Source organism: Notechis scutatus, chromosome 5 (assembly GCF_049901735.1).
Source record: "Notechis scutatus isolate UNSWTSFEM ecotype Mainland chromosome 5, rNotScu1.2, whole genome shotgun sequence".
In the NCBI taxonomy this organism is placed as follows: Eukaryota; Metazoa; Chordata; class Lepidosauria; order Squamata; family Elapidae; genus Notechis; species Notechis scutatus.
In genome coordinates, this window is record NC_142013.1 from 9,090,647 (window position 1) to 9,102,687 (window position 12,041).

The 12,041-nt window shown below is 42.7% G+C and overlaps 1 protein-coding gene across 1 annotated transcript in view; it reads left to right on the forward strand.

Annotated features, from left to right (window-relative positions):
- Positions 1 to 12,041, forward strand: part of TMEM135 (transmembrane protein 135) — a gene marked incomplete at its 5' end in the record, with an annotated part of 152,631 nt that overhangs the window by 61,053 nt on the left and 79,537 nt on the right. The window contains one exon of the mRNA XM_087966114.1: positions 1,175 to 1,240. Within this exon, the coding sequence (XP_087822240.1) occupies positions 1,175 to 1,240 (66 nt within the window). The remainder of the gene's footprint in view (positions 1 to 1,174; positions 1,241 to 12,041) is intronic.

The following is a 12,041-nucleotide window of genomic DNA, read 5'->3' on the forward strand; positions in this document are numbered from 1 at the left end:
TCAAAGGAACCCAGAGTGTGCTATCTTGCCAGCTCTTGCTAATGGGTAGAAACTATGAGAGGTGGGTGATTCCTCAAGTAATCTTTGCCACGTAGGGTTTTATAGCAGCACCTGAAAGTACACCAGCATCTAATGCAGCTTGTGAAACAGTGGTGCCACATGGGCATATTGCGGCATGTCTATCATGTCCATCAATCATCTGTGCCATTTCACTCTGGACTGTTTGAAATTACTGAATAGGCTTTCCATGGAGAATGCATGGCGATAGTTGAGCAGAAAGATTAGGGCAAGTGTAAGTAGCTGAAACGCCTGCTGATCTAAAACACAGTGCGGTTGTCATAGAAAATAAAGCTAGGCAAAGGCTTCATTGGCCAAAGATGGTAGATAGTATTTGAATAGGAGTTGTGACTCCCTACTGCCCACCAGTCTTGAATGGGAAGAGCAACTCCACCTAAGGCTAAAGGTGGGAAATCCCTGAATCTGGGGTGAGAGGATGTTAGGTTGATACCAAAGCCACTTGACCTTGGAGGGATTTTTTGTAGGTATACAGATTGTCATGCATTTTTATCCTTGACAACCCTTGTACCATCCACTCCATCGTGTAAACCATGGGTGTCAAACTCAAGGCCCGGGGGCCAGATCCGTCCTTTGGGGTGCCTCCTGAGCTCAATTTTTGCTGGCAGAGAGTTTCAGGAGGTCGTTGCAGCTGAAAACGGAGGTCGCGAGGGCCACGTGTGGCCCCCCTGAGCTCCATTTTCACTAGCAGAAGGTTGCAGGAGGCCATCACAGCAGAAAATGGAGCTTGGGAGCCCGTTTTCACTGGCAGAGCTCTTGGGCCACCAGAGATGCCCCCGACACGAGTGACGTTGAGCTGGCCATGTCCACCCCAGCCCCCCGAGGTCAAACACAACCCTGATGCAGCCCTCAATGAAATCGAGTTTGACACTCCTGATGTAAACAAAGCAGGACATTTTCCAAAAGTCCTCCTCTTCTCAAGAATTATGTAAGCATGTTATAAATATTATAGTAAGGATTTTTACCAATATGTTTATTAAAAGAGGAAATCCCATTGAATTCCACAGTATTGTTTTTTTTTTTAAAAATGCCCTGTGAACATTGTAATTTCAAAAAAGCAGAACATTTTACTTCAAATATTCTCTCTTTTTGTCTGCAGGCCACAGAAACACTATTCCGCATGGGAGTATCAAGAGGAACAATTACTCCGTTAAGACATGGAGAGGTAAAACTTTTCTTTTTCCCCTCATGTTTGGCATGGGTTTTAAAAATGAACTTGGGTGAAGCTGGTTGATGAGGGCTGATAGAAATATCTGAAAAATGAAAACTGAAGCGTTCTCATGATCGTCATCTCTGACATTAATTAGCAGTTCAAAGGTGAGTATTATCCTTGTATAGATTTTTTTTAAAAAAAGATGAAACGGCACCATCTTAAGAACTTAAGGACAGGACTGCTTGATCAGGCCTTTCTGTCAGAACTGCCACCTCACGCCTGCTCTCTGCAATCACTTTGGTACCAATCTGCCATGAATGGGGGGAGGGGGAGTGCTGGGGGGGCAAAGTGAAAATTAAGAAAGTGAAAGTGCCTATCTGAGACAATGTTGAAGAATGCAGCTGAAAGCCTGCCTACAATCAAGAGTGGCCATTTCTAAAACATCTTCTTTGAAACTGAGGGGAAAGAAGGGACACCAGCAATGGGAAGTGCCCTAAGCGGGGAAAAAGCTTCCACTTGGTGTTTTGCCAGACAAATTTCAGTTCTGGCTTTCTACAACTGTATTTTACTTGGCTTCCAGTAAAGTATACCTTTCTCAACCCAACGTAGCTAAGGATTGTTTTCAGTCTAAGCCAGGAGTCCCCAACCACCGGTCCCCGGACCGGTACCGGTCCGTGGATCATTTTTTACCGGGCCGCAAAGCTTGGGCGCCGCCATCTTGTTTCGACGGCGTTTCCGGGTTTTTGGTTGCTTCCGGGTTTTCGGTTGGAAAGTGCTTCCGGGTTTTCAGTTGGAAAGCGGCGTTTGGGTGCTCGCGCCTTAGTTTCGTCGAAGGGGGGGGCAGCTTCGAACGAAGAGCCATCCCGATGGCAGTGGAGTCTCGCGTTACTCAGGTACCGGTCCGTGGAAGAATAAATAATTGTGAAACCGGTCCCTGGTCCAAAAAAGGTTGGGGGCCACTGGTCTAAGCAGTCTAAGTTGAGGCAGGTCTGACACTTTCTGAGCCTGATATTATTATTTTCTTTTTTTCTGGTTGCTCATAAGCAGGAGATATAGATATATTCTTCTCCTGCCATTGTTTCTGCATCAAACATTTGGAAGTGTATTATCTCCCCTCAAGATAACCTGGACATTTCAAGAATAATAGCCCTTGATTTCCTGGATCTGTGTGGATTTAGTCATTCCCCTTTTCAGGTAGTCCTTGATTTAAAACCATTTATTTAATGACCTTTTGGAGTTACAGGAGCATTGAAAAAGAATGACTTTTGACTGGTCATCACTTAATGACCGTTAACAGCATCCCCAAGGCCAAAATGGCCATCACTTAACGACTGTTAAAAGCATCCCTAAGATCAAAATGCGAGTAGTTGGAAACAAGCATGTATTTATGATGGTTGCAGCATCCTGGGGTCATGTGATCAGCATCTGTGACTTTCTCAGCCGCCTTCCGACAAGCAGAATCAAAGGGGGAAGCTGGATTCGCTTAATGACCATCTGATTCTCCTAGCAACTGCAGCGATTCGCTTAGCAGCTGTGGCGGAAAAGCTTGTAAAATTGGGGGGTGGTGGAACTCATTTAACAGCCTTCTGGCTTAGAAACGGAAGGTCCCAATTGTGGTCCTAAGTCAAAGACTATCTGGAAAGCCTCATCATGTGATAGATAATGAGCTTCGTAGATTAATGGTGTGAAGAAGTCACCTCAACAACAACAACAAAAAAAATAAGGGTTCAGCAAACTGCAGGGCCGTCTCCATCTCTAAAGATGGCGCTTTGTGGGCCAATGGCGAATTGAATGGATTATTTTGAAAGAAGTTGACTGGCTGGAGTCCTGAAGGGGGACCATTATTCTCTCGCATTTTGTTATGGTCCTGACTTGTACAGCAAGCTGATATTTATGAAAGAAAAAGGCCTGTTGCCCACAGAACGACTTTGGAATGCTTTGGGGCTTTCATGTGGGATGCAAAGCAAAATGCTTAGCTTGGATTCTCAGAGAGCCTGTTGCCCTTCACACAGTTTGAATTGCTAGAGCTGAGGCAGTTAAGACTTCACTTGAGACTCCAACTAGGTATTTTTGGTTCTGAGTTCACCTTGGCCAGCGGGTGACCTTGGGCCAGGTACTTTCTCCCAGCCCTGGAAAAGGAAGCAACAACAAGTTACTTCTGAAAAACTCACCTAGGAAACTGCAGGAACCTTTCCAGGGTGTCTTTGAGAATCAGACCCAATTGAACAGAGGAAATTATATATCTTCGTCTCTTATCATCTATCTACACACACACACACACACACACACACACACACACATGTGCATGCAGTCTTGTATTAATAACATTGTCAGTGGGAAATGATTAAACTCACTTAAAATGATCGTTTCTCCTGATACATTAAGTGGTCATTTGAGTGGTATTAAATATTCAAGACTAATCTTGAATTAATAACCGATCTTCACTTTGCGCTACAACGAGCCGATTTGAAAGAAAACAGCACTCAAACCAAGCGAGTCCGTAAAGGGCTCTTCAAACCTGGGCATGTTTCCAGCATCAGATGGATGTGGAGTTTTATAACACCGAATATTTTCTTTCCCTTGGTTCCTTCTCTCCTCTTTTCCATAAGCTGGGATAATTCAGCTTCTTCGTCTCCCTGGCTGTATTTCTTTTAGCAAGCTTTTCCTATAAGGAGTCATCTTTTACACCTAATACGGGGGTTGTTTGCTCCTTTATGCATGGATTATAGGATTATTGACAAGGTTTTGTCACGGGGTGTGGAAATGGGGCTGCGAAGTGTCATTTATCCAAGCAAGGCAGATAATTCTTGGAATGGCGATCCTGTTCAACAACATCTACTGGATAATGAAAAATTACTTCAGGACATGTTACAACCATGGTGTTGACGGATCTCCAAGAAGTCTAAACACACCAGGGGAGATAATGAAATTTAAGAATATAATTGACTTCAGGGCTCAGCGCATTTCTCTCCTCTTCCTTACTTAAAGTATTTTCACCGGGAGTCCATTTCATCTAGGCAGCAGGCTAGAAACCAGGAGATGGTGAGTTGTAGTCCTTTGTCATTAAAGCCAGCTGAGCGACTTTGTGCCAGTCACTTTCTCTTAGCTCAACTCCAAAGGGTGGTTGTTGTAGGGAATATAGAAGGAAAAATGAGCATTAGTTATTTTTCACCCTTTTGAGTTATATAAAAATAATAATAAAGTCCGGATTAAAAAAACACCAATCTTTTTAAAAAAGGCTACCTTCTGGAAAATATTTGTAGATTCCGAGGTCACTGCCACCCCTTTGGTTGTTAAGAGATCTCAGTGGAATCTGGCTGGTTTTGTGATGGTTTTGTCAGGCTTCAAGAAAACTTAAGAGCACAACCTCATCCAAAAGATAGAAGAGGCAACTAGAGTGTCAGCTCTACTGGACTTTATTCTTACTAACATGGCATTTTTCTTCAGGGCAGTAGCTTGTGCTTAAATTCCTGACTGTCTTTTTTTCATGCTCCAGTTTTCTTCTTTAAAAACAAAAACAAAACCCGAATAGATTTGCAGTTCATTTTTGATGGTCATCAAAGGAATATGAAAGATAAAAGAGTATAAAGTGTTTTGTCATTAAGAAGATTTGGTTCATCACAGAAGTGATATTTTACATGAGATGCAAGAAAGCTGGATGTAATTCTGCAGACAACACTTTAGGGATTCTGTTTTGGTGGACAAAGACCATTGTGTTTCCTGTCCCAAAGGGTGAAATTTTCAGGGGGGAAAATAGAACGGACAGGAACCATATGGCTTAATTTGTTGCTAAGGTTCCTTTATTTGTTTATAGGAGCAGCCATAAGCTCCCATGATCTCCCAAAGGCCCTGAAGTAACAAACCCTGACATACTAGGTATTTTCCTTTCTTCCTTTCTTCCTTCCTTCCTTCCTCCCTCCCTCTGTTTATTTTCTTTTCTTTCCCAATTAGCTGCAAGAAGGTCAGTGCATTTGCTATAAATGAATACGTGTTTCTGTTAAATAATGACAACCTCAATAGTTTTCCAGTTCATTGGCTAAAAAAGGAGCAGCGCAAAACTGGAAGGTGTAGGTTATCCCTAAGAAGAGTGCAAATTGACTGTTGATGGAGGAAGTGATACTTGGTTTCTGGGGTAAGCAAAAATCTGTTTTGCCAAACACAGAAGTTGGCTTTTAGAATCTTCCCAAGAACATTATCTTCTCGAAGAGAACTCCACTTGCTGTTTTCTAGAACCAGCGCCCAATTCTGTCTGTGTTAGCACGGTGAGCTCACAACACATCTTTAAAATGCCACTGTCTTCACTCTGTGTGGAGATGAGTTTGGTTTATATCTTGGCTGCAACTGTTAGCCATGTTTCCCTTGCTACGTATCTCTGTCGTTAATGAAAACTCTTAATAGCTTTGGCGCTGGTACCCAGATCAGATTGCTTGAGGCAGTGAAACAACTGGGAGGTGGCCAGAGCTGATGCATTATTTCAGCAGCTATTTTGTGAATGAGATTCTGCCAAATCTAGAACAAGTATCTGGTGCTTCGGGACTCTGTAACGTCCCCTACAAAGGTATCAACTCATCTCACAGTCTGACTGATTTTAAAAAAAGGCCTAACCTGGTCAAACATCCTGATTCTCTCACATAATTCTCCTGCGTTCAAACCTAACATACAGCCTGATTTTTCTTCTTCTTCCCCTTGCCTCAGAAATGTCCTTTGGCGGGTGTATTAGTCAGCAAGAGAAGCAAGTTCAAATAATTGCAAGGGCAGCCTGATTTAATGGGTTTGAAGTAACAAGGTTTCAACTTTCAAAACGGCAGTACCCAAGCAACAGGAAATTATGCATTTCTCCTGATGAAAAAAAGGGGATAAGATAGCTCAGCAGTTAAAGATGCTGAGCTTGTCAACTGGAAAGCCTGGGTTCGAGTCCCAAGCGCTGTGCGAGCTCCCTTCCTTGCCTCAGCTCCTGCCCGCTTAGCAATTCGAAAGCATGCAAATGCGAGGAGATAAATAGGTACCACTTGGGTAGGAAGGTAACAGCATTACATGCACCTTTGCCATATAGCCATGCTGGCCACATGCGTGTGAAAAATGTCTTTGGACAATGCTGGCTTCCTCAGCCAAGAAATAGAGATGGACATTGTGCCCTAGATTCGGACATGACTGGACAGGGGAAGTATTTATTTTTTACCTGATGAAAACAGAGGATCAGACTTAGAAGTACATGGGGAAAACTTGGAAACATAAATAAAGCTTCAGGGTATAAGTGCCCCAATTCCTTATCTTAAATGTCTCCTCATATAATAAATTCAGATATTAATGTGCATCTTCTTAGAATGTTATTCTGCCTAACAGATTCTGGGAAAGGACAAGGACCACATATTTTTGAAAATCTTCCCAAGTCAGAGTCTTATAACCCTATTTGAAAGTTGCAGATGGGAATGCTGTCTATCATTCTTTTAACCCTTTTAAAACTTCTCCACCAAATAATGCCATTTAATATTGAGCGGAGTTGAAGAAGACATTGAAATCTAAAAGTGCTTAAACTACAGCACATTTTATTTCAAACCTTTTTGGATATCGATATGTTCTTTTTTCTGTGTCTTCTTTTTAAAATGCGGGAGAGGAATGTGAAGAAGGATTCATGCAGTTTAAACAGGCCTGTGGCAAGCGAGGTATATGCTGATAATGTACACTGAGAGAAAAAAAAGAATTTTTTAAGTCATGTGAGATGACAGTGTTACAATCCCAAATGGGAACAAATTGCAGTGTGTGTTTATGTTAAGTGATTGAAAATGAGAAGGTTGCCAGTATTGTGAAAGGAATATAGGACTGTATTTGAGTATTTGTAGAAGAGAGTGAAGAGTTAAAAACCATGGATAATTAATTTCCAGTTTAGAGAGCAGAAAATAAGAATCGAACACCAAACTCTTATTTCTTCTGAAATGTCTGTGGTGTTGCCCTTAATTCCAGACTTAATGCATTTTAAGACATGGACAGAGATAATAAAATTAAAAACACTCATAAATTAAGTAGTGTTTTATAGAGCCCACTTTGTAGAAATAAATATACATGTCAACCTATCCCATCCTAAAAAGCTAACCAGATAATCTTGAGCAAGTGACCATGTTAAATTCATACAGTGCATTTTAAATTCATCTTTTACTTCAAAGGGTTAGTGTAGATTTAAAAGATCTGCATTCCATGGTGAAAAGGTTGGCCATAGATGTAAAAAAAAATGCCTTGGATTTTGTTGCAGATAAATGAAAATATTTAAATACCCAAACCCACTGGGTTCCTTTTTATGCGATACATGATATTAAAAGGATAATGATGATGCATTACTTTAAAACAAGTTGTGCTTTCTTTTGGGAAGGAGGTGATTTTTGATAGTGTTGAATTATTATAATGTTTCTTATTTTTAATTTTTGACTTAGTGCAGTGAATTGTATTTGAGAAAGTATACCGTGCTTGAGAGAAAACCTTTTCTGTTTTGCCCAAAACAGACAATGAAAGCATCTTAAAAGCTCATTCTAATTTAAACTTTTCAAATATTTCTCTCTCTCTTTCTCCCTCCCTCCCTCCCTCTCTTTTTCTTTTTCTCCCATTCCCCTCCAGCTTCAGGACATGGCAGGCCCTAGTTAAAGGCATATTATAGAGCTAAATGGTGATGTGATCCTAGATATCCGATCTCTTCACCCTTCTCCTTCACATCACAAAGATACCATTATTTCGGTGGGTTCAAAAGTTCTGTTCTCACGGGTAGCTTATCATCTCTAATTTCATTGCTGTTGTCTGACTACTTTGTTGTTGTGATAATTTGTGGAGAAGATAACAATTTTCATTATGCTTTTCCTTTTTCTTTATACTGCAATTTTTAATAATTATATTAACAAAGTATTGCTTAAGAATTGATAATTTTTTTTAAAAAAAGAAAGAAATGGAGTCGTTTAAGAACACAACCCTCTGAGCCACACTATTTTGTGCTCATGTCAAAGTTGAACATTCACGGAAAACTAAGCACTATAAAGAATGCTTAATCAGACTGTATGAAAAAAAAAACTTTTATAGATATCAGTAATGCTGTTATGTTCTTGAAAGTACTGTGTAAATTTTGTTTGTTCTACAAATTTACAGCTTTACAGTTCTAAAATTTTGTTTGTTCTACAGCTTTAAAATTGCAAAATCAAAATTATTCAAACACATAGTGTAAAATCCCTTTTAATTGCAAGTATTACACTGCTGGGTACTATTGTAAACTTCAGATTTTCTTTGAATAATTACTTAGGTACCTAGTTGGGTCAAACTGCCACGCAATGGCTAGAATTTGTTGTTGCTGCATAACTGCAAACCTTTAGTGCCTTGAAAGCTGTAGGTTAGACAGGAAAAAACCCTAGGAATATTATTTTTCAAGATTAACATCTTTTCCTACGTGAATTGAAAACCACCATTAAGGGTTGAGGAAGCTATCCCTACAGGGAAACAAAACAGCTTTAGTGAATATTTAAATATAGTTACCCTGTCTCTAGCTTCTATTTTTCCTCAATATGTACATTTGTGTTATGGACATACCACAGGATACGGAGTACTGTACTTCAAATACAACAGCTTCAAGTACCACTGTGGCTTGAAGTAAGGGATTAATTCAATTCCATAAAGCACCTACATCAGCATTTCATTTTGAAATCGCACATATAATTAGTACCTATTAGATTATTTGTAATTTTTTATAAGCCAGTTGAAAGGCTTATACTCTTCTCAGCCCTTCCTATTACAGTATCTACATGTTGGCCTTCTGGGATAAATCAAATAGGAATTACAATTAGATGAGCTAATTCTCCTTTATTGCAAGGCTACATTGACAGAATTTTGCAAGCCTGAAAAGTACGGGTAGTCCTTAGCTTACAACCATTACGCAACCTGGAATTTCTTCCACTTTCTTCCGTCTCCTTTACCACCGAAGAAACTAGGAAAGGTCCTTTCAGAGCCTCATGCCCCGCCCATTATCCAGCTGGGGCTGTGCTGTCTCTTATCTATCCATTCCCTTGGCGACACCTCTTGGCCAGTCTTTCCCACATACCGCCACACTATGCGTGCTCCTTGGGACTCTGTGTCATTTCTGTTTACTCTGTATATACAGGTAGTCCTCGAGTTACGACTACAATTGAGCCCAAATTTTCTGTTGTTAAATGAGAAATTTGCTATAAGTGAGTCTTGCCCCGTTCTATGACTTTTGTTGCCACATTTGCTAAGTGAATCACCGACGCCATCAAGGCCATGAAAAACGGTAAGGCAACAGGACCAGACGACATCCCTGCCGACTTCTGGAAAAAGGCACTACCGGGCTCGGCATTGTGGCTGTGCGAGCTGTTCAACAACATCGTCTCCACGGGAATAGTGCCACACGACTGGTACCGCAGCACCACTGTTCCGATCTGGAAGGGAAAGGGCAGCCCAGCGGACTGCTCCAACTACAGACCGGTCAGGTTACTGTCACACACTATGAAGATCTTCGAACGCGTCCTCGATAAGCGCATTCGGGACATCGCCGACATCAGCGTCAACCAGGCCGGATTCATCAAGAACTGCGGCACCACCGATGCCATCTTCGGTGTGCGGATGCTGATGGAGGCTCACAGAGAGAAGAAAATCCCGCTCCACACCGCCTTCTTGGACTTGGAAAAGGCCTTCGACCGAGTCCCGCACGATCTCATCTGGTACGCACTGCGAGATCACGGCGTGCCCGAGCTACTCGTACAATGGGTCCAACTCCTATACAGATGTCACAAAAGCCGTGTAAAAGCGGCAGCTGGGATATCAGAGGAGTTCAATATCACCGTCGGGCGTACACCAGGGCTCTGCTCTCTCACCACTGCTGTTCATTCTGGTGATGGACACAATTACACACGACCTGCACACGCCCGCCCCATGGACGCTGCTCACGCCGATGATGTGTTCCTGGCCAACCTGCGCAAGGCTGAACTCGAGCACCTAGTCCAACAGTGGCACGACCGCCTCGAGCAGTTCGGGCTCCGGTTGAACCTAAAGAAGTCCGAATACCTGACCACTGACAACGAAACGACAGGCTCCATCCACGTGAATGGGCAGGAGCTACCGCGCGCCTCCACCTTCAAGTACCTGGGAACTACTCTTGGGGAAGAAGGCCTACTACAAACTGAGGTGGCAGCCAGGATCAACGCAGCGTGGGGCAAATGGAAGTCCGTCACGGGCGTCCTCTGTGACAAGAAGATGCCGATGCGCCTGAAGGCGAAAATCTATAACTCTGTGGTGCGCCCGTGGCCATATACGGCGCAGAGTGCTGGCCGACGACCAAAGAAGTTGAAAGCAGACTCCAGACAATGGAGATGCGAATGTCCGATGGTCGGTAGGCCTCACCCTACTCGATCGCGTCAGGAATGAAGAAGTGCGCAGACGGTTCAACGTCGTGCCCATCCCCACGGTCATGAGGCAGTCCCGGCTACGATGGTTCGGCCATGTGAGTCGCGCCAAGGAAGAATCCATCATCAAATCTACGATGAAGGTGATTGTCGGAGGAGCGAGACCGCGTGGTAGACCTAAGCAACGCTGGATGGACACGATCAAGGCCGATCTAGAGACCGCGAAGGCAGACCCGACATACGTGGCAGACAGAGAGGCGTGGAAGCAGTACTCAAGGACATTAGCGGACCTCGCCAGAGCGCGAGACAAACGCTGAAGAAAAAGAAGAAGAAGAAGATTTGCTAAGTGAATCACTGCAGTTGTTAAATTAGTAACATTAGTAACGATCATAAGTAACTTTTTTCAGTGTCGTCGTCACTTTGAACAGTCACCAAGCTAACGGTTGTAAGCCGAGGACTAATTGTATTGTCCCTGGGTTCTCTGATTTCTTCCTCTCCTTTTAAAGTGTAACTCACATATTCTGCTGACGGTATCCAGGTGTATCACATCGTGGATGATGCAGCAGGAACTTCCTTCTCCTGTAGTCTTGCCAGGACCTTCAGCTGGATACCTTCCCATTATTTTAAATGCGGAGAAGGCTAAACTTTTCATTTATCTACTGTTGAAAGAAATATCCTTCTGGGTTCAGTTCCAAGTGGGGAAAAAGACACTGGAAACATGGAGGCTGTTTGGAAAGATGGTTTAATGGTGGACAGCAGGACCACATGGCTTGGAGCTCCAAAGTAAAAAAGAAAGGATGACCACATACTTCAAGGTGAGAAGAGAAGGTCAAGAAGGAAAGACCAACATGCCGAGAGACCCTTATATAACCTCTGTTGGGCCCCACCTTAGTGTTTCCTGTTCCTATGTAAAAATATATATCCCATTGGCTGTCAGACTCCGAGGGGCGGGGTCTTAGCTAACTTTGTAGACTTTGTCTGGACCACATGGCTTCACCTGAGTGTTGGCTGATGCAGTCTTCCCAGGCCAGGTGATGAGATGGGTAGACCCTTTATTATGTAGAATACTCTGGCCTAGGCCTTAATGGCCCATTAGCAAAGGTCGGGGCGGGGGGCTGAGTTTCTGCTTCTCTGAGCTTCTACTTTACTCTTTTTAGGGGAAATATTCTGCCTTTTTAATATCTCCCAGGATATTTCATTTTTCTAGGAGAGGGGTGGGTGCTAGCTTCCTACACCACCTGACTGTCCTCCTTTTCCATCTTCCTTTCTTTGTTTTGAAGACTGCTTCTTGTCAATTTTGCTGGTGGTATGAACTCTCAGAGAACTAATACACAAAACTATTCCTTGATCGCATTGGAAGACTGGTGGATCATTTTTCGTTGTTGAGGCAACGAGTCCAAACTTTTGTTATATTTTCATCCAAGTCA